Source organism: Sus scrofa, chromosome 17 (genome assembly GCF_054392235.1).
Source record: "Sus scrofa isolate SSC_HxYL_T2T_F1_AM1 chromosome 17, Sscrofa_HxYL_maternal_Yorkshire_Landrace_v2.0, whole genome shotgun sequence".
Taxonomy (NCBI): domain Eukaryota; kingdom Metazoa; phylum Chordata; class Mammalia; order Artiodactyla; family Suidae; genus Sus; species Sus scrofa.
Window position 1 is genome coordinate 46,265,062 of NC_139399.1, and position 23,220 is coordinate 46,288,281.

General features: G+C 43.9%; 2 protein-coding genes across 6 annotated transcripts in view; one reads left to right on the plus strand and one right to left on the minus strand.

The window, feature by feature from the left end:
• MMP24OS (MMP24 opposite strand) overlaps window positions 1-23,220 on the minus strand; it is a 120,138-nt gene that overhangs the window by 71,985 nt on the left and 24,933 nt on the right. For all 3 annotated transcript variants that reach the window (XR_014832253.1, XR_014832251.1, XR_014832252.1), the window contains exon 4: window positions 6,671-6,781. The gene's annotated coding sequence lies outside the window, so the exon portion shown is untranslated. The remainder of the gene's footprint in view (window positions 1-6,670; window positions 6,782-23,220) is intronic.
• MMP24 (matrix metallopeptidase 24) overlaps window positions 1-23,220 on the plus strand; it is a 48,558-nt gene that overhangs the window by 1,480 nt on the left and 23,858 nt on the right. For all 3 annotated transcript variants that reach the window (XM_021077693.2, XM_085003711.1, XM_085003710.1), the window contains one exon: window positions 20,852-21,000. In XM_021077693.2, coding sequence (XP_020933352.2) covers window positions 20,852-21,000 — 149 coding nt within the window. The remainder of the gene's footprint in view (window positions 1-20,851; window positions 21,001-23,220) is intronic.

Sequence of the window (23,220 nt, forward strand, 5' to 3'; positions counted from 1 at the left end):
CAGAGTGATTGCCTGGTTATCCTAAGAGATGGAGAGTGCTTGTTGAAACTGTTCAGAAGAATCTTAATTGGGCATGGGACTCAGAGAGTCTGAAATCTTGTGCAAAATTGTGTTTGTATGTGCAATTATGTTTTTCTAGGAGAGAATCTCCAAGAGGTACATAATCCCCCCAAATTGGGGTATGTCAAAAGTCTCTAGTCCTGAAGTAATTGTTTTCCAAAGGCCTTATAATTGCTGTTGATTTTAGTGAAAACTTTCCCTATCCTGTGTGTGTTTTCAGCTTTATTTCGTCTCAAAATAATGCTTTTCATGAGTTTATACCCTACACAAAGCAGGATTCCTTTACTCTTCCTAAGTGCACAGGGTGAGGTGGAAAGACCCTAGCCTGAGATTTAGAAGGTCTGGGCTGCTAATCCTACCTTGGCTCCTGGTGGCTTCTGTGACCTTGAGCTATTTCCTTGTCCTCTCTAGACTTGAATTTTACCATCTCCAATATAGAGAGGGAGAGATGATCTCAACTCCGAAACTCTTTTATTCCTATGATATTTCAAGCATTAAGAGAAAGCTATTTGGGAGTTGTTATTGTGGCACAACGGAAACGAATCTGACTAGGAACCATGAGGTTGTGGGTTCGATCCCTGGCCTCGCTCAGTGGGTTAAGGATCTGGCATTGCTGTGAGCTGTTAGGTTTAGGTTGCAGACTCAGCTCAGATCCTGTGTTGCTGTGGCTATGGCATAGGCTGGTAGCTGTAGTTCTGATTCGACCCCTAGCCTGATTCAGACTCCACATGCGCAGTATGAAAGCTATTTGGTTGACTATGTTAGGATTTGGAGAGAAGGTTATGCTACCCACTCCTTATGCTTATCAGTTTTATAAGCTTTGATTATTCCACCTCCCTTAGCCTTTGTCTTTTCATACTTACATTTCCCTCTAATAAGCCACCTCTGGAACAACCACGTTCATCCTCTGGGTCATTTTCATTGCCCTTTTCTGGATATCCTTGGGCATGAAATTTCACTAGGTAAACCTGACCAGTGTCCCCACATGTGGGACCTTGCAGTCTTACACAAAGGAGGATGATTTCCTGTCTGGTTTTCGGGTCCCTCCCTGCTTTTGCCTGTCCTTTTATCAGCCTTCCTGACCCCAACATATTAGGACACTGCCTTTAGGAAACAATCTGCAGGAGCTCCCCGATCCCTTTCCTCGGTCAAAACTGATAGCCTGGAACATAACACCCTATCCGTGGATTATTTTTACCAGGGTACATTGTTACCTTACATTCCCCACGTTGACGCTTATCTGCCATTTTGCATCCCACTCAGTACTTTCCTTCAGCTCACTCTGCTTCAGCAGAGCATCTCCCTACCTGAAAGGGCTCAATATGATCTGCAGTCTTGAAATTTTCACTTTGCTCTACTTCTTCTGAATCACTTATAAAAAATTTAAATCAGGCAAGTCCCAGCATGGTCTCTTGGGGCCCCCTGCATTCTTAATCTCCTTTCATTTAGAAAAGTGACCAGCTTCACCTATTTATTTTCATCTATTTATTTATTGCCTGCTATTGGTTACTTCCTTCTATTGTTTTCTATCTCCGAGTTCCTCTGGCCCTGATAAAAACATCACCCTCAGTTCCATGATGACTCTATTTTCAATTGCTAATATGTTGTCCAAATCTTTCTGAAAGATAATTACATCCACTGCTTCTCTAGACAATTTGCACCTTATTCTCCCCTCATTGAATACTAGTGGATCACATAATTGAAACCTTATAGAAATATGGTTGCTTTTCAGTCAGCAGATAGTGTTGCTTGCTCCTCTCTCTATCTTTAAAGGCCTCTGGAGTCTGACCCCACCCTACCTCCTCACCAGAAGGCTGCCTGCTCATCCATACACATCCTTACTCCAAACAAGCTCTTCTCTCCTTTACCCTAAAACAAACTACCCATGTTTCCCTGGACATTTACACATGCTGCTTGCATCTGCACCTCCACCCGTCCATCTGCCTCCTTTCTTAAAGTTCCTGCTCAAGCCCTGTGTCTCCAGGAAACTTTCCCTGACGTCTCTAGACATTTATTTCTTTCTTTTCAAGGAATCATTCTGAGGTAGCTCCAGCCAGTTTGTCATTTAGTTTTTTTTAATAACTATTAGTTGAGGGGGGAAATGTTGTAGTTCTTAGGCAGGGCCTTCCCCAACCAAACAAAGTGCTTTATGCTTTTCAATCTGGCACAACCCCCAACTCTCAGTGTTCTTTGTTAGTTACTCAGTAAGCATCCAGTGATTATTCTTTATCCTTTTTGACAAAAAGGTACATGGATCTGAAATAGAGGTTCATGGCCATGCAGTAAAACCCTTCTCAGGAATAAGACTCATTGCCCCTCTTGTCCTTCCTTCAGTGAAAGTAGGGATTATTCCTTTTGGCTGTGGTTCTACAGTTACACCCTTGTGTTCTTTCATAACTCCTTAGGTAGGCTATCATCTAGTGGTAGTGACACACAATATTAAGAGGTGGCCATGACCTTAGAGATCACCAAGTAAGCACACAGCAGTACTTAACAGATAGTTCTTGAATTGCTGCAAGTTGCCCAAGGTCACTAGCCTGATAGTAGGTGACTGAGAACTAGAACTTTTCCCTGGTCTCCTGACTTCTTAGTGGAAAGCATTTTCGCTATTTTGGGCTTTGATTTCATAATTCTGATCTTTTTTTACTAAAAGACAAAGCCAGAAAGAAATTCATTCACTCTTTTCCTTTCTTGAGTCTTTCTTTTGCATTTTGCACATCAGGAGGTCCCACTGATTCTCTAATTAGCTTCCTGCATTTGGTTTATTTAAAGTATCTCTTTCTCTTGTTACTAGCTGAGTAGAATGCCCCTCAAATATGTTTTTGACCCTCCTAAGTCCCACCTTGAAGCCGAGGAAGATCAGTATAGGCAGAAAGAGACAAGCCAGTCAGCACAGCCCACATGAGCGTGTGAGCCTGACTCCAGGACCCGGGGATTCTAGACCAGTTTTGAAGGGTCTGCTCTGGACAGATGGAGAAGATTCTTCAGTTTGCACCTGTAGTCAAGGAAAGTTAGAGGCCTGAATGAGTCTAGGGCTCGGGAAGGCCTATTAAGTGCTAACAGATTCCCAAGCCAAAAATGTATTTCAGTGTGTCATGACCGCCAATATATCTTCATTCTTGTCTGAAAAAAAAAAATATTCTCACTGTTTGGAAGTTCTTCCTTTTACCTAACCTGAGTCTAATCTGCTGTATTTTAAATGCTTTCCCTCTTATTCTTACTGTGTTTTCCCCTATCACTTTAATAGCTTCATATTTGTAACGTGCTTTGCACCTTTCAGACACTTTCATGTGCATGGCCCCACTTGATCCTGGCAACAACACCATGAGGGAGATAGGGAAGATACTGTCCTTATTTTATAGAGGAGCAAACAGAGACTCAGAGAGATGATGTGACTTGTCCACACCTTGTCCAGGGACCCACATGTAGCTAATAAATAGTAAAGCAAGGACCAGAAGCTGAATTTCCTATCCTAGATCTGAGGTTTCCCCTCAATACTTAAACAGTCCTATTCTGTATTACTGTATTAGCCTTTTAGCCAGTCTTTTTTACTTTCAGGTATATCCCACTCCAGTCATTAAAAGAGGTCACTTCAGAGCAAATAAAAGAAAATCATACTTGTACCAAAGAGATTAATCTTAGGAAATACCTAGCCTTATGATAAGTATAGTTTAAACTCAAAACCAAAGGAACTAATTCTTAATACACTGTAGCCAGTGACTCCTCAGGACCTAGCACAGTGCCTGGCACATTCTAGAGGCTTAATAAATATTTTTAAATAGATTGTATTGTCTATGTCCCTCACCAACTTCTTTGAATAGTACTTGGCATACAAAAGTCAGTGCATGTTTTGGAAAAGAACAACTGTATACTAGCAGTTTAAAAAGATCTGGGGGAGCAAGGGGGAGTTGATGAGGTTGGGAAGTCAGAGAATGTTCTAGGAAGAAGGTAGTATCAAAAATGAACTTTTGAAGGAGGAAAAGGACAAAGAACAGTGAGTGGGGCAGTCCAGGCAGAGGAAAAACATGAACTAAGACTCCACAAAAGTACAGGGCATATTTAGGAAACAGTAGAGAATTTGATGTGCCTGAGGCCTTGACTTATTCTATTTCCAGTAAGAGTGTTTGAGAAGAGGCTGGAAAGGAAGGCTGAGAGCAGATTGTGAAACTGGCTTTTATCCAAAGGCTGAAGGAAGTCATGAACAGTTTCTGAGCAGAGAAGTGACCTGCTCAGAGCTGTGTTGAGGAGGTGGAGGCTCCCAGGCCTGTTTCCAAGTTGCTCTGGGGACTGGCCCCTGCTCCAGGTACAATTAGCTTTCATAGTACAACTTGGGTCTGTGTACCTGTTTTAGCGTGTGGATAAAAACTGTGCATCCCAGCTCTGCCCCCCGCCCCCACCCCCACCCCCAACAGATTTTGGAACAAATCATTTGGTTCCACTGGACCTCAGAATTGATTTCATTTAAGTCCTTTCCTCGTCTTTCTTCATCACTATTTCTGATTCATTTTTTTTAAGATTTTTCTTTTTTCTATTACAGTAGACTTACAGTGTTCTGTCAATTTCTCACATCATCCTCCATCATATTCATTATAAAGGGCAACTTTGAACTAGGCTTTGATGATCTATAGGATAGCAGCAAATACATATACAAAAGCACATGTACAAAAGATAATGTTTCTCAAAGATCAGACACATTGTTATAACAAAGTAGGTAGAGAAAAGCAAGGCAGAGTTATTAACAACTTTGTTAGCAATAATACTTTTAACTCACTTCTGTACCACAAACACACGCACACCGTTCTCTGTGCCCTAAAAGCAATGGACCAGAAAGAGCCATCCTTAACCTCCCCTTCTCTTTACCTGTCTCAATAGAATCAGCCACCAACCCTAGCAGTTCCACCACCTGAACAGCTCTTCCCTGAGGCCACTTCTCTCCACCACCACTGCCTCCACTTTAGTCTAAACTTCCATCATGTTTCATCTGGATTCCAGAAACTGCCCACCCGATCAGTTTCTCTTGTCTGCCTCTAATCCTTCTTCTCACAGCAGACAGATTGACCTTTTAAAAATAAATCTACACAGGGGTCAATTATATCTGAAGCAAATATGGCAAAAGCCAAGATTTAACAAAGCCAGTTGATGATTATCCAAGGGTTTTTAAAAAATTCTTCTTGTACCTTTTTGAATTCTTGCAATATTTACATTAAAACTTTCTTTTAAATAAAAAAAAATCTGATCATGTGACTCCCACCCTCAACTTGCCTAAAATGGCTTTTAGAATAAAGGCTAAACTAATTATGACTATACTATGGCCACTTCTCTTAATTTTTATCATGGAAAAATTTCAAACACACATGAAAGTAGAATGAATAGCATGATGAAGCCTCTTGTACCTGTGTGACCAAGACCTCCCCACCTCTCTGCTCCTTTCCATACCACTTGTTCAGTAACTCCAGCCAACCTGGCTTTCTCTCTCTTTTCCTAAGATACAGGCTCTCTCCCATCTCAGGAATTCAATGAGATACTCTTTTAACTAGGTTGCTCATTTTTTGACCTTGACCCTTACCTCTTCTCCTCAAATACAGGTCTCAGCTGAGATGTCACATCCTCTGGAGGCCATCCCTGACATCACAGCCTAGATTTTCTGTCACACACTTTTTTTCACAACACCTTCTCCTTTGCCTTCATTCCGCTTATTGCCATTGGAATGACACCATTATTCTTTCCATGTCTATCTCCCCTCCGGGCTGTGAGTTCCATGATGAAGAGTTCAGTGGGAGTGATGGGCACAGAGACCACTCCTACTATCAAAGATGCTATAACAATGAGAGCACAGAGGAAGTCCATTTAACCCTAGGTAGTGCTCCCAGGTGAAGTGGCCTTCATGGTGCATTTTGAAGGATATCTAATAATTTGCCAGGGAGAGGCCAATATCCATGTGGGAAAGGCCTGCTAGGGAGGGGGGATGAAAAAAGGCACAGAGGAAAGAATTTGCAGGATGTGTTCAGACCACAACGATTCAGTAGCTAGAGGAGGGGATACTTGGGATGGGCAGTAGAAAAGTAGGACATACAAGGCAGAGGATAAGGCTAGAAGGGTATACTGGCACTGGTTTGTGAGGCTTGTTGACTGCTGTGCTGAGGAGCTTGGACCTTAAGGCTGGTGTCGAGGAACCAGAAGGGCAGCTCCAACTCAATCCAATGAAGCTAAATTAATAGAACTTTATATAAGTACTTGGAAGTTATCTAGTTCAGCCATCTGCCTGTTTCAGCAGAGAAACTAAGGCCAGACCATGATATTTTTATTCCTTTTTCCCTTTCCTTAACTCATCAATAGGTCAAGCCAGAAAATGATGGCTGATTTACAGGAAGGCACTGGAAGGGGCGAGGAAGACTAGGACTTCTCACTTCTCAGAGAGTGAATGATGAGAACATAGCCACACTCCTGGCCATGGGAGGAAGCCTCCCCAGAACTGGAAAACTCAGCCCAATGCTGACCCAAAACCCCAAATGTGCCACCTCCCTGGGCATGGTCTTGGCTGTGGTGGCCTCTTGGGAGTGGGCCAAGGACATTGTGTAGAGTGCCAGGGAATTCCCGCTAATGCACTTACCACCCACTCAAGAGATGGTGGCAGCCAAGAGGCAACGCTGCGCCATTAAGGTGTTTGTCAAGAAGCTAAGTTGGGCGTTGTGGGCGATCCTCAGGGCCCTTTTTAGACTCACTGTAAGTGAAAAAAACAAAAACACAGCATTTAGAGGCAAACCAGAGCTAGCGTGGAAGGTATAGCATGACAGAGAGAACCCTCCCTAGAGGCAGCCACACTAGCCTCAGTTTTCAGCTCCTGCACCAACTTGCTCTGTGATTTTGGATACGTTATTTCTCCTTGAGTTTTATTTTTCTCATCTGCAAAATAAGCTTGTCAAATTGGATGATCTGTAAGTATTTGTGGATGGGTGCATTTTCTAGATCCTTGCATCGTTAAGCCTTCAAATTTGAAGTACTAAAGAATTAGTTATAGGAGTTTCTGTCGTGGTGCAATGGGATCAGCGGTGTCTCTGCAGCTCCAGGACACAGGCTCAATTCCTGACCCAGTGCAGTGGGATCTGGCACTCCCACAGCTGCAACATAGGTCACGACTGGGGCTCAGATCTGATCCCTGGCCTGGGAACTCCATATGCCTCGGGGCAGCCAAAAAAGAGAAAAATAGTAGCAAGCAAGGCTAGGACCAGTGACAAGGTTGTGTGGGTAGAGGAGGAAGCAGGGTTTTGGTGGGACAGAAGTTGGAGGGAACTACCACAGTGATAAGGCTGTTCTCTGAGGAGTCACCAAAGAGACACAGTGATTTGGTCTGGTAGCAATGACCAAAGGTGTGGGTGAATGTGGGGGCAAAAATGCAGACAAAAATATTGTGAGAACACTTATTATGTGCTGGGATTCGTGAAATGCTTTACATGTATCTGTTAGCTTCTTATTGCTACTGAAACAGATTACTGAAACAAACTTAGTGGCCTATAACCACACAAATGTGTTGTCTTACAGTTCTGAAATTTATCATTTCTTTTGTTAAATTTTTTTATTATAGTTGATTTACAGTGTTCTGTCAATTTCTGCTGTACAGCAAAGTGCCCTAGTTATACATATACACACATTCTTTTTCTCACATTATCCTCCATCATGTTCCATCACAAGTGACTGGATATAGTTCTCTTTTTTTTTGGTCTTTTTGTCCTTTTTTTAGGGCCACACCTGCAGCATAGGTTCCCAGGCTAGGGGTCTAATCGGAGCTGTAGCATCCAGCCTACGCCAGAGCCACAGCAACACCAGATCTGCAACCTACACCACAAATCACAGCAACGCCAGATCCTTAACCCACTGAGCAAGACCAAGGATCAAACCCACAACCTCATAGTTCTTAGTCGGATTCATTTCTGCTGTGCCACGATGGGAACTCCCATGGATACAGTTCTCTGTGCTATAGAGCAGGATCTCATTGCTTATAATCGTTTCTTATTTAATATCACCTTACAGTCTTAAGTTTGAAATGGGATTTAATGTGACTAAAATCAGGATGTCAGCAGGGCTTCATTATTTTTGGAGGCTCCGGGGGAGAATTCATACCTTACCTTTTCCAGCTTCTAGAGGCTGTCCACATTTCTTGGCTCATGCTCCCATTTCAAAAATGACATCACTCTGACATCTCCTTCCTCTGACCCACCTCTTATAAAGATTACATTGAGCCCACCTGGGTGGTAATCCAGGTTACTTCCCCCAACCTGAAGATCCTTAACTTAATCACAACTGTAAAGTTGTCTTTGTTACATAAGGTAACATGGTCATAAGTTTTGGGAACTAGGATGTGGACATCTTTGAAGGGTCATTATTTTAGCTATTACAGTGCATCAGTGCATCATCTAAGTGAGTCCTCCTAACAACCCTTCTTTTAGAATCCTCCATGTAGCAGATGATGGAAAATAATAGCTTAAAGAAGTCAGGTCATTTACTCAAGGACACTCAGCTGGAAGGAGCAAAGTTAAGAGATATTTGGCATGTGGTGGTACCTTGGTCCCAAGTCTTTTCAGGTACCACCCCACCCACCTCCCAAGTGTATAGGGACTAGAGTCTCACTGTCTGGAGGACACTGAGAACCAGGCAGGGAATCTGAGGTCCTGAGACACAGATCAGGGTCCTTGGAATCTCAGTTCCCTGAATGCCAGACAGGGAAACTGAGGCCAAGACCCACTTGTAAGGACTAATATGGCAAGGAAAAAGGAAGGGTGATTTTGGGCCACACTTAATGCCAGTATGCAGTGAGACAATGTGATGTCCAGTGTTGTAGTCATAGTTGCTGATGGGCCATTTGCACAAGTTAGGACTGGCCAAGGAGACAGGTAGGTGAAGGACCCAGGGCTGAGAGCAGAGCCAAGGCACAGAGGGCAGGGGCTGGCTCTTGAGCCAACTTTAAAATAGAAGGCTTTTCCAAATGAGCAACATGCTTCCTGTCCTAGTAAATCAGAGGTGATGTCCAACATAACATGCCCATTTCCTCGTGGCAGAGGGTCATCCCTCCCAGCAGTCCTTACTGAGGTGGTGCTCAAACTTTAGTAGAGAAGAGAACAGAATCACCTTAGATGCTTGGGGTTTTGTTGTTGTTGTTGTTTTCTCTTTCGGCCGCCCCATGACATATGGAGCTCCTGGGCCGGGGATCTGATCCAAGCCACAGTTGGGACCTACACTGCAACTGTGGCAATGCTGGATCCTTAACCCACTGTGCAGGGCAGGGACCCACATCCCAGTGCTCCAGAGACACTGCAGATCCCTTTGCACCACAGCAGGAACTCCAGCTGCTTGTTTTTATTTCATTTTATTAATTTATTTATTTACTGCTTTTTAGGGCCATACTCATGGCATATGGAGGTTCCCAGGCTAGGGGTCAAATCAGAACTACAGCTGCTGACCTATGCCACAGCCACAGCAGCGTGGGGTCTGAGCTGTGTCTGGGGCCTACACGACAGCTCACGGCAGTGCCGAATCCTTAACCCACTGGGCAAGAGCAAGGATCAAACCTCACCTCATGGTTCCTAGTTGGATTCATTTCCACTGCACCATGACGGGAAGTCCTCCAGCTGCTTATTTTTAAATGAGCAGATTCCCAGTTACCAACCTCAGAGAGTCTGATTTTGTAGGTCTCAGCTCAGGTTTGGGAATGTGTACTTTGAACAAGCTCCTCAGATGATTCGAGGTTGACAGCCATGATGCACAAGGACTGCGCACTGAGAAATACTCAGTGTTCAGGGCTGTAGTGCTGTGAGGTGTTTAGAGTTGTTTGCCACCCATCAGGAAAATAGCAGTGATTATTATTGCTATCTTTTACTGAATGCATCATGCCACATATTATGTTATTTGATCTTCACAAGTGTTCCATGGGGTACATGCTGATGACATGATGCAGATGGTCATGTAACAAGTAAATGGGAGAATTAGGATTTGACCCCAGCACGGTCTGTCTCCAGAGTGTACACTCTTAACCATAACCCTAAATATTCTCTCAAGATAGCTCCTCACAGCTCACCACACCCCATGGGAAGCCCGTTCATGTCCTCTTGGTCAAAGTAGGACACCAGCTCTCCTTCTGAGCCTCATCCTAGGAGGCTACTGACTGTTAGGTCTGTGCTTTCCCTAAAATGCTGAGTTTAGGGTTGCAAGGACCCTTAGAGAATAACCAAGGCAGCCCTATATGGCAATCCTTTTATAATAATGGTTCTCAACATGGGACGGTGCGCCCACCCTCAAGAGAACTTTTGGGCAATGTTTGGAGACATTTCTAGTTGTCACAGCTGAGGAGGTGGTGCTGCTGGCATCTAGTTGTAGAAGCCAGGGATGCCGCTAAATGTCCTACAGTGCACAGGACAGCCCCCATCCCCCAACAGAATTATCTGGCCCAAAAAGCAATAGTATAGAGTCAGGTCCAGAAACCCTGTGCTATAGCAAAGTCTGATTCTCCCTGAGCACTTCAACTTGTATTCATTCAATAAACAGGTATCTATGCCACGCCCTGTGTTAGGTGTGGGGGCACAGTGGTAAAGAAGACACAGTGTGGGCCCTGCCCTCAGGTGCTGTGTAGTCCAGGAGATGAAGCAAGAAATTCCACGTGATCGCAACACTTGTGATAAGGATGTACAAATCAACATATTTACCAAACAGAAACAGACTCACGGCCTTCAAAAACAAACTTATGGTTACCAAAAGGGGAGAAAGGTGAGGGGGAGGGATGGGTTGGGAGTTAGAGACTGGCTATGCACACTACTGTATATGGAGTGGATGGACAACAGGGACCTGCTGTAGAGCACAGGGAACTCTGCCCAATATTCTGTGATAGTCTATATGGGAAAAGAATCTGAAAAAGAAGGGATATGTGTAAATGTATAACTGATTCACAGTGCTATACAGCAGAAATTAACACATTATACAACAACTATTCTTCAATAACATTTTTAAAAATGAAAAAAAAAAATTGTGATAAGAAGAGTTAAGTGCTGACCGGGGATGTAGGAGGAACTCCTGAGTTAAGGGGTCAAGGAAGGCTTCCCCAGAGAAAGAGAGAGGAGCATAATCTAGACAGAAGGAACTATGTATGTCAGGGTCTGGAAGAATTAGAGCACACTAGAACCCAGAGCGCTAGATGGGGAATGGTACATGAGGTTGCAGGGGTAGTCAAGGCCCACATCACGAAGCCTCTTAATCCTTTTTAAAGTACCGAGGTATTCCACAGAAAAGAAACTCATGGACTTGGAGAACAGACTTGTAGTTGCCAAGGGGGAGGGGGAGGGAATGGGATGGACTGGGAATCTGGGCTTAATAGATGCAAACTATTACATTTGGAGTGGCTAAGCAATGAGATCCTGCTGTGTAGCACTGGAAACTCTATCTAGTCACTTGGGATGGAGCATGATGGAGGATAATGTGAGAAAAAGAATGTATATATGTATGTGGGACTGGGTCACTTTGCTATACAGTAGAAAATTGACAGAACACCGTAAACCATCTATAATGGAAAAAAATAAAAATTGTTTCTAAAAAGTTTAAAAAATAAAAAGTACCAAGGTGTAACTGACATACAAAAAGCTGCACATATTTGATACACACAAGTGAATGAGTTTGCAGATAAGTACGCACCTGTGAAACCATTACCACAATCTATGCCATAAACAAATCCATCCCCTCCTAAAGCTTCCTCCTACCCTCGTTATTTCTATCACCACCACCATCATCGTCATCATCATCTTGTGCTAAGAACACTTAGGATCTGCCCTTTTAGCAATTGTTTTAAGTATTTAATGCAGTATTGTTAACTACAGCCACTATGCTGTACAGTAGTTCTCCAGGACTTATTAATCTTGTATAACTGAAACTTTGTACCTTTTGACTAATACCTCCTGTTTCTCCCTCCCTCAAAAGCTCTTGAGGGAAGGCCCTCGAAGTTGCCTGAGGGTATCTGCACTTTCTCATCCCTCTTCCTGGAACTCCCGCCTCTCCTTCAGGTCTCTTTGCTCAGATGTCACTTTAATGGAGACCTTCAATGGAGTCCAATTTTATAGAGACATAAATCATGCTCTATTTCCTTACCTGACTTTATTTTTCAGAGCACCCTTTACCAAATTCATCTGTTAGACTGTAGCCAGAAAGTAACTAGAGTCTTTTTGTTCACTGCTACATCCCAGAGCCCAGCACACAGTGCCTGGAACACAGTAGTGGGTCCTCCGCAAATACTTATTCAATGAATAGACCGAAACAGGTTTGAGGAGTTCCCACTGTAGCTCAGCGGAAATAAATCTGACTAGCATCCATGAGGACGAAGGTTCGCTCCCTGGCCTTGCTCAGTAGCTTAAGGATCTGGTGTTGCCATGAGCTGTGGTGTAGGTTGCAGACGCAGCTTGGATCTGGTGTTGCTGTGGCTGTGGTGTATGCCAGTGGCTACAGCTCCAATTCAACCCCTGGCCTGGAAACCTCCATATGCCACGGATATGGCCCTAAAAAGACAAAAAAAGAAAGAAAGGAAGAAAGAAAGAAGGAAGGAAGGAAGGAAGGAAGGAAGGAAGAAAGGAGAAAGAAAAAGAAAGAAAGAGGAGTTCCCGGGAGTTCCTGTCGTGGCACAGTGGTTAACGAATCCGACTAGGAACCATGAGGTTTCGGGTTCGATCCCTGGCCTTGCTCAGTGGGTTAACGATCCGGCGTTGCCGTGAGCTGTGGTGTGGGTTGCAGAAGCGGCTCGGATCCCGAATTGCTGTGGTTCTGGCATAGGCTGGTGGCTACGGCTCCGATTCGACCCCTAGCCTGGGAACCTCCATATGCCGCAGGAGAGGCCCAAGAAATAGCAAAAAGACAAAAAAAAAAAAAAAAAAAAAAAAGGAAGAGGTTTGATATTTAGGAAGTTGAACCAATAGTTTTTGGTAAAAGATGATGTGGGTCAAAGCGAGGGAGGAGACATAGGTCATATGAAGCTTCTGGTTTAATAGCTGGGTAGGCACTGGGACCATAGCCTGGCATAGAAATCAAAGCAGAAGGGTATTGGGAGTTCCCATTGTGGTGCAGCGCATCTGACTAGTATCCATAAGGATGCGGGTTCAATCCCTGGCTTTGCTAAGTGGGTCAGGGATCCAGCGTTGCCTTGAGCTGTGGTGTAGGTTGCAGTTACTGCTCGGATCCCACGTTGCTGTGGCTGTGATGTAGGCCAGCAGCTGCAGGTCTGATTCGACCCCTAGCCTGGGAACCTCCATGTGCCTTGAGTGTGGCCCTAAAAAAAAAAAAAAAAAAAAAAAGAAGCAGAAGGGTGTTGAGCTCACCGTGATCCCAGAAAGGAAAAAGGATGCCTGTGCAATGGTCTGACAGTGGGGAATGCCTGGTTTCAGATATAACTGGGTTTGAATCCCACCACTTATTAGCTTTGTGGCTCTGGATGATTACTTCTCTGAACCTCGGTTTCTTCATCTGCAAGTTGGGGATCCTAATTCCTCCCTTGTGGGGTTTTGCATTCTAGAGGCCTGGCACTGTGCCAGGTATATGGTAGCTATTATCAGTTACTATAATTAGAACATCTCTGTTAAAAGTTCTCTCTCTCTCTCTTTTTAGGGCTGCTCCCTCAGCATATGGAAGTTCCCAGGCTAGGGGCAGAATCGAAGCTATAGCTGCCAGCCTATGCCCTCACAGCAATGCCAGATCCTTAACCCACTGACTGAGGCCAGGGATCTAACCCATGTCCTCATGGATATTAGTCAGATTTGTTAGCACTGAGCCACGACAGGAACTCCAAAAGTTCTCTCTTCTAATGAGTCAAGATCTATGTCCTGTGATCTCCTGGGCTGGTCTTAGTTTGGCCCTCTGTGCAACCAGAATAAGTCTCCTTCATCCATAGCCATTTGGCTTTTTGAAGATGGTCATGTCTGCAGCATCCCTCCCTTCTCCAGCCTAAACATCCCTCATCTTTCCTCATGGGTCATGGTGCCTATGAGAGGCTCCCTCACTCTCCTGGCCACTCTCCCTTAGTCATGCTCTAGTTTGTCACTGTCCCTCTGCATAGACAACCTCTAGAACTGGACTTGGACCTCTATGCATGTTGAGGTCAATGCCTTGTTCCTGTTACTCACATTGTCACCCTAGATTATTTTATGACCTCAGCTACCCAAACTCTTTGATTCTTTTTTTTTTTCCTTTTTGTCTTTTTAGGGCCACCACCCAAGGTGGCATATGGAAGTTCCCAGGCTAGGGGTTGAATCAGAGCAGTAGCTGCTGGCCTACACCACAGCCACAGCAAAGCCAGATCTGAGCCAAGTCTTCAACCTACACCACAACTCACGGAAATGCGGGATCCTTAACCCACTGAGCAAGGCCAGAGATCGAACCTGAGTCCTCATGGATACTAGTCAGGTTTGTTCCCTCTGAGCCACAACAGGAACTCCTGATTCTTTCTCATTCTGGTCCTTGTTTCCCAATTTGACCCCTGCCTGCCTGTCCCTTCCTTCTTTGAAGACTTCTCTGGCCTTTCTGACAAAATCTCCTGACCCACTTCATTCCTGACCAAACACCAGATCCTCATCATTCTCCCATGCCTTCTTCAGACCTATGCGGTCTAGTTTGGGCTCACACCCAACCAATGCTGCCCAACACCTCCAGGAGACCACACTGTTTAACTGATCCATCTCTCCCCTCCCCCATGGCCATCTCTGTTTTCCGAGAGCAAACGGCAAGCACCACCAGTTGCTTTTGCTTCTTGCCGCCTCCATTGACACTTCTAATCTCACCACCGCCTCTGCTGTCTGCCGCTCCCTTCCCTCTTCGGGCCACATTTTTTTCTCCTTGTTATTCTCCCCTCTCTCCTTTGCCTGCCACTATTGCTGAACCGCTCAGCTTTGGCTTCTGGGAACCAAAATCCCGCCCTCTAGCCAGCGGACCAATCAGGATGTGTTGTCTGTGATCTCTACATCTTCGGTTCAGCCCAGCTATTTTGGTCCACCCCACCCCACCCCCATTCTGAGATCTTTCTCACTTTCCTCTGGCTTTACACCTCTTTCAGCACTTAAAGCGTGACAGACATATTAGAATTGGTTAACTGAGCTATAAAGGTTAGATTTCTGATGAGGCTGGTGATTGATTAATGGATCCAGGTGTGAAAAGAAGAAAGGTAGGTCATTCTGTTTAAAACTGAATGGGGCTTTTTTTCCTTTAGTGGATTTTATTTACTTATTTATTTATTTTCAGGTGGGACAATGGAATCTAATGCCTCATCAAGCAAAGGAGGCAAACCGCAATAGACTAAATTTCAGCAAAAAAAAAAAAAATTTCAGCCTCTAATAGATACCAAGGATTGTGCTTGGTGCTTTCATGTGGATTACTCATTAAACCTTCCCAAGATGAAATCCCTTCCTTGGTACCCTGACAGTGCCACTTAGACCAACTGTTCATTCATTCAGTATTTATTATGCCAGGCACTGTGCTAAGCACTGTAGCAGATACAAAAATAAATGACAGTCTCTGTTCCTTGGGAACTCAATCTAGTGGGGAAACCATATCAACCAATAGGTATGATACACCATGGTAGTTGGGTTTAGAGTGATAGAGAAGTAAAACACTGCAGGTGTGAAGAAGGCAAGGTTTACAAAGATGCATTTGCTCACATGCATAAAGAGAATGGGCTTTGTCAGCAGCAGGGACAGGCTGGAAGTGTGAAAGGGCGGGGGATGTTTTAGACTTGGTGTGACTCGGGGGTAGAAGACTTGCCACATCAGGAACTTCTGCCCAGAGAAGTTGGAGGTTTGCCTGGGTCATGGAGCAAGTGAATGGAAGAGACAAGTTTAAACAGTAGAAATTAGAACTATGGTCCCTAATTCATAGTCCTTAGCCTCCCACCCTGTAACACACATACACAGACACACACATACACATGCACACATACAACCTAGGTCCAATCTCGATGCCCTGTTCCCTGGCTTGGAGCTGTCTTTAACCATCCCCCTCCCTCTTTCCCTCTCAGGGGTTGGCCCCTGAGCTGAGGATATTCCCCAGTGAACCTGGGAGGAAAGCAGAACCCAGAGAAGGCTGATCCATTCCAATGTTTTGTCCTGACCTAGACATTTGCCTAGGACCTGAGTTCTTAGAGCCTAACTCCTGAGAATCCTCAGATAGACTCAGTGACTTCATAATGGATCCTGATTGGCTTTGAGATGCTCTTTGCTTGAGTATCCAAAAAGGGAGCTGAGTAAACCAGGTTCCCCTTTACTGAGTAGGAGCTGCTTTCAATGCCCCAAAGTTTTAGAAAGCTGGAGTGAGTTTATGCCAAAAATTCCCTGTCTCCTATCTCCTACCCTAAGTAGTATGGAGGGCAGAATTAAATTCCATACTAGCTTGGAGGTAGGTGCTCAAAAAATACCTGTTGGTTGACTGGTTTGTCAGAAGTATCTGTTCAAAGTTCACCAGCTATTTCCCAAATGCCATATTTCATCCCAGGTGGATTTTTAGAGAACTAAGAGAATCCACAGATAGGGAGGAAATGGATTTTAGATTTGGACCCCACCACCTTTTGGAAAGGCTTAAGGCAACTTACATATTGAAACAATGTTTTTAACTGAGACTTTTAAGGATGAAACATAACTTGGTGGTCAGAAATGTAAAAAAAAGTAATAGCTGCTTCCAAGGAGCACCATGCTCACCACTATACTAAAAATTTGGCTGAAAGATTCCTGGCAGAAAGGCCAAAAAGAAAACCACTAGGTTACCCAGTGTGCATGTTCTGAAATCAGAATGCATACAGAATCTCCTGTAGGGAAACCATTTTCCTCAAGCTAAAGTTTGATAGAAAGTGATTGTGACTGGTCCCAATAAAACTAAGTGACAGGGCGAAGAGAAAGTAGTTCAAGTCAGCTGTCATCTCTCTGCACGCAGGGCTCCCAGCGCTGGGGGAGAGATGGTCATGCCCGTAGGTCACCTAATAGCAAGCAGACTTGACTGCGGCAGAACTAATCCCCTCCCTGGGACCCACGAGGACTGGCTCTTGGTCCAGGGGGAAAGTGGGAGGATAGGATGACTAGATTTCAAAAGGCAGAGAAGGAGTCAAAGACCATGTTTTCTGCCTTGATTTTACAAAAGATAACAGAGACACCATCCCAAGGAACAACAAACAAATCATTTTTGAGCAATTATATGTCAGGTATATTCAATCATTTCCTCTTGACAGTCCTGTGGAGGAGGTTATTGTTTACATTTTACAAATAAGGAAACTAAAGTTCCGTTTGTCCCAAATCCCACAGCCAGCAGGTGGTGAAATCAGGATTTGATCTCAGGCCCGAGTGCCTCTTCCCCACTATACTACCCTGTGTATTCAATCCAACAATTCTCCAATGAAGTTTCCATAAATAAAGAATGTAGTGTGGCCTTCTGGCTGTGAGGGGCTGAGGAATACAGGGCAGAGACTTAATGCTTTGATAACATAACTGACCTGGGAATAGAAGCAGGAGCACCTGGATGAATGGATGGGTAACTTGTCACGTGCTCCTGTGACATCCGTTTCCAGATGTTCTACTTGAGCTTTTTGGCTGGTTTGAGACCACAGTCAAGTCACAAGTGATTCTCTGTGATTCGTCTACTTTGTGAACTTTGCTAAGTGATGTATCTCCACTTCCCTCCTTTCCAGTCCTCCATGCTCATCACCACACTCCTCTTCCCCAAGTTCCAGACTTTTTTTTTAGGGCTGCACCCGTGGCATATGGAAGTTCCCAGGCTCAAGGTTGAATTGGAGCTACGGCTGCCAGCCTACACTACAGCCACAGCAATGCAGGATCTGAGCCACATCTGTGACCTACACCACAGCTCCTGGCAACACCAGATCCTTAACTTACCGAGTGAGGCCAGGGATCAAATCCGCATCTCACGGGTACTAGCCGAGTTCATTTCTGCTGCACCATGATGGGAACTCCTGTTCCAGCCATTTTAAATGCCTCTCAGAATATGCCATGCTCTCCAACACTTTCAGGCAATTGCATGTGCTGCATTCTTCAAGCCTTAGCTCAGTTTTCATCTCTACTTAGAAGCCTCCCCTGAGTTCTCCTTGCTCCCCATCCCCACCCCACCATGTGGATAAGACACCTCTCCTTTGTGCTCCCATGGAGCCCTCTATACACTTGATTTTTAGTGCTAATATTTTCATGATGGGTTACTTGTCGGTCTGTGAGCTCCCTATTCGTCCCTGTATACCCAGAGCCTCGCACAGTGCCTAGCAGGTAGTAAGCACTCAATAATACTTGTTAAATGGGCACAGTGAACAGCTACTGTGTGTCAGGCACTTCCTGGGCACCAGATAGAAAGAGATGAGTAAAACACAGAGTCTTCTCTTGAGGAACTTGGAGTCTGATACGTAAAGTAATGATTAGAGCCCAATATTATAAGAGGTATACTGTCTATCACAAGGGATTTAGGGAGCACAGAAGAGGAAGAAAATAACAGGCTGGGGAGTGAGGCAAGTCTTCCAGAGGGAGTAATTTATAGACTGAACCTTAAAATAATGAAAGATTTTTGCCAGACTCAGAAGTATGCCAGGCAGAGGGGGAAACCTACAAAGGCATGAAAGAGATTCAGTGTTTGGGGAAGGACAAGAAGTATTGAAATCCTGTGCCAAAATTTAGAAGGAAAAACATGTTTTAGATCTCCAACCTGAAAGAGATAAGGTTGTCATTCTGTTGTGGATATTTTAAGACTTTATTATTCTATTTTGTTTTTAATCAGTCAGATGGATTCCATCACAAGGCGATAAAGATGTAATAGCCACATTGGGTGAAATAAATAATAACTTATTTATAGTTTCTGATCTGCCTCCTTCCAAAAATGGTTTGGTTTGACTTGTTGTAACAGACACATCCACTATAAGACTGTTGATATAGAAACATGAACAAAACTATGGATAGGAAGGGCAGAGTTCCTACTGTGGCTTAGTGATAACGAACCCGACTATCCATGAGGACGTGGGTTTGATCCCTGGCCTCATTCAGTGGGTTAAGGATCCGGCGTTGCCATGAACTGTGGCGTAGGTTGCAGACTCAGCTCAGAGCTGGTGTTTTGTGGCTGTGGCTGTGGCTGGCAGCTGCAGCTCCAATTTGACCCCTAGCCTGGGAACTTCCATATGCCACAGTGCGGCCCTAAAAAGAAAGAGGAAAAAAATCATATATGGGAAGGCCATAGTACAGCTTTCCAAGATCTTTTTTCTTCATTAGCTCATTTGATCTTCAAGATAATCCTCTGAAGATGGGCAGCACGTTCAAGTGTGGTGTAGAGACCAGCGGGTAGGTGTTCTCCTTACAGGACATGCTTGTGGAATCCACAGGCACACGGGTGTTTTCCCCATTCTCCAATCAATGCCACGGGTATTTCCTCAGGTTTCCATCTCTTATGCTTGTGGGCAGAAATGATCATCTTTATTTTTTCTGTCCAGATTCACTATTTGAACTTCTTCACCCAAGCTACTTTCAGATTCTCTTGCCCTTTTAAAGTTTTTCTCTTCTTTTAAAAAAATTTTAATTTTTTTTTTTTTTTAAGGGCCGCAACTGTGGCATATGGAAGTTCCCAGACAAGGGGTTGAATCAGAGCTGCAGCTGCCAGCCTACACACAGCCATAGTAATGCCACATCTGGGCCTCTTCTGCAACCTCCACCACAGATCACAGCAACGCTAGATCCTTAACCCACTGAGCAAGGCCAGGGATTGCACCTGCATCCTCAGAAACACTATGTTGGGTTCTTAACCCGCTGAGCCACAACGGGAACTCCATCTTCTTTAAAAAAAAAAAAAATGTCTCCATGCATAAAACTTAGAAAAGCACAGAAAAAGAAGTCCTCCATGATACTATAACAAAATGTATTAACATCCTTTTTCTATTAAAAAATTTCTGACATTATTTCAGACTTCCAACAAGTTTTTAAGAGTAGAACAAGAATTCCTGGATACCTTTCACCCAGATTCCCCAACTCTTAACATTTTGCTACATTTTTTTTCCCTCTCTCTCTCCTTTCCCTCTCTGTGTATATAGTTTTTTTTCCTGAATCTGTTTAGGAAAACGTTACAGACATCATACACCCTTATGTAAGCTGGAATACTTCATGCGTATTTCCTAAAAACAAAAAATTTTCTTACTTAACCATATTATTGTTTTTTAGCCTTCTAGGCTTTATTCTATGCATGTATTTAAGTATTTATATTTAAATTAAATAATACATTGTTTTGCTTATTTTGTTTATATTTATTTATAGTGGCTTGCTTTTTTTTTTTTTTGGAGGAATTAGCAATAAAGATTGTATAATCTCACGCCAGTTAATATTCTACAACATGAGTCTTTAGCAGACTCTGACTTGGATCGCAGTGGATTTCTGGGTGGCAGAGCATTTTAACAGGCTGCTCTACGTTCAGAGAAGGAACTGTTCTTGTGTTTTTGCATGTGTACTCATATATCAGTAGAAACCATGGAATCAATGGTAAAGAGACAGGATAGTGGAAAGCCTGGAATGCAATTAATCTTTATTCTGTAGTCAGTAGAGATCCAATGAAAGGTTTATAGCAGAAGAGTAAGCCAACAAGAGCCTTGTTTTCTGGAGGTTAATTTGACAGCGTTTGTAGGAGGAACTGAAGGAGGAAGAAATCAGAGAATGAGTCCAACATTCCCTCGGGTAAAACAATCCCTAGTTCAAGGGCAAGTTTCTGCCCAGGTAGAACAGAGGCTTCTCCAACATAATGCATCTTTCTTTCACATGTCTTTCAGAACTGGTTAAAGTCCTATGGCTATCTGCTGCCCTATGATTCACGGGCATCGGCGTTGCACTCAGGGAAGGCCTTACAGTCAGCCGTCGCCACTATGCAGCAGTTTTACGGAATCCCAGTCACCGGTGTGTTGGATCAGACAACAATCGAGTAAGATTTGCATAGGACATTGTACCTTTGAACTTTCCAGACTTTCATTTGGGTTCACATTTGTCATAGCCACGTCTGTATACGATGCCCATCCTACCTTCCTGCCTTTTACTCCTGCAACCCTGGAGGGCATACCCCAAGGGGCCCTTTCCTATGTAAGCTGGGGATGTGCTCTGCTGAAAACTTGCTGTGTGACCCTGGACAAGACTCCTAACCCTTCGCATCCTGTTTCCTTAACAGCGCGATAAGGGATTTGGTTATAGATGGTCTTAAATCTCCTCTGACTCTGATGACTTGTGGGGCTGTGAGTCATCTCCATGGAATTCCCTCAGATGTATGTGTCTCACTTGATATAGAACTCTAGAATGATAATGAGTTGGCAAGTCTTGTTCCACTTTTCTTATTTATCAAGTATTTGCTGAATACCTGTGTGTGCCAGGCACTGGACTTGGTCCTTGGATCCCTCCCCTCCAGAGACTCACCATTTAGTGAAAAACACCATCCCATCATCAAAAAAGTCTACAAATAATAAATGCTGTAGAGGGTATGGAGAAAAAGGAACCCCTCCTACATGATTAGTGGGAATGTAAATTGGTACAGCCACTATGGAGCACATTCCTTTAAAAAATTAAAGAGAGCTACCATATGATCCAGCAGTCCCACTCTTAGGCATATAACTGGAGAAAACCACAATTTGAAAAGACATATGCACCCCAGTGTTCACTGCAGCACTATTTACAATAGCTAAAACATGGAAGCAACCTAAATGTCCATCAACAGATGATGGATAAAGAAGATATGGTGCATACATATAATAGAATATGACTCAGCCATAATAATACCATTTGCAGCAATGTGGATGGACCTAGAGATTATCATACTAAGTAAAGCAAGCCAGACAAAGACAAATATAACATGATATCACTTAATATGTGGAATCTAAAAAAAAAAAAGATACAAATGAACTTACATGCAAAACAGAAACAGACCCACAAACACAGATAACAAACTATGGTTACCAAAGGGGAAAGTGGAGGAAGGGGTAAATTAGGGGGTTGGTATTAACATATACACACTACTATAGGGAGTTCCTGTTGTGACTCAAGGGAAACGTATCCAACTAGGAACCATGAGGTTTCGGGTTCAATCCCTGGCCTTGCTCAGTGGGTTAAGGATAGGGCATTGCTGTGAGCTGTGGTGTAGGTCACAGAAGCAGCTCCGATCCAGCATTGCTATGGTGTAGCCATATAGCTGTAGCTCCAATTTGACCCCTAGCCTGGGAACCTCCATTTGCCTTGCGTGTGGCTCTAAAAAGCACACACACACACAAAAGTGACTATACACTACTATATATATAATAGATAACAAGGACCTATTGTATACTGCAGGGAACGATACTCAGTATTTTGTAATAACCTATAACACAAAATAATCTGAAAAAGGAATATATACATGTATATAGGTGTGTGTGTATATATATATATATATGAATGAATCACTTTGCTGTACAACTGAAACTAACACAACATTGTAAATCAAATATACTTCAATTTAAAAAATAAATAAATAAAAACTCCATCATCTAACTCCTCCAGTCTAGAACTCAGAAGGAAACACTGAGTTTTGGGCAGACACTTAGATAGTACATCTGCCTGCTTCTATGATGTTGCAAGTACAGCGGATTCCTTAGCCCTGTGGCCTCACGGGTGAGCTGGTGAGAGCGAGCCCAAGCACCTCTCAGAGCCGAGGTTATTTGGAGGGCTTTGTGCAAGGCCTCATGGCAGCGCATCCTGGGGCGGGAGTGCTGGTGTCTCTGCTGAGGCACCACCTGGCCTTGGGTTTTGCTTGGTTCCAAAAAGCCCCAGGCCAGTTGGATAGGGTTCAGAGAGTGGCAGGTGGCGGGGAGAGGGGGAGGCAGAGGGAGGGAGGAGAATGGCATTTCCCACTTGCCTTTCTGCCCCTGCCTCTGAGCTCATGCTTAACCCTAGACCTAAGCAGGGAAGGTGTTTGAGGCTAGAACTTAGAGACCTTAGTTTCAGCTCCAGTTTCAGCTGTGACATTGGACAGACCTGGTCTCTCCCAGGGACCCTTCCAGATCTAGCTGAGCCTTGCTATAGTAGAGGTGGCTCCTGGTTCTCTTCCCAGAGACCATCAGTGAAAGGAAGTAGATGAGTACCTTAAAGTATAATTTTTTGAGTGTCTACCTTGGGGAATGTCACA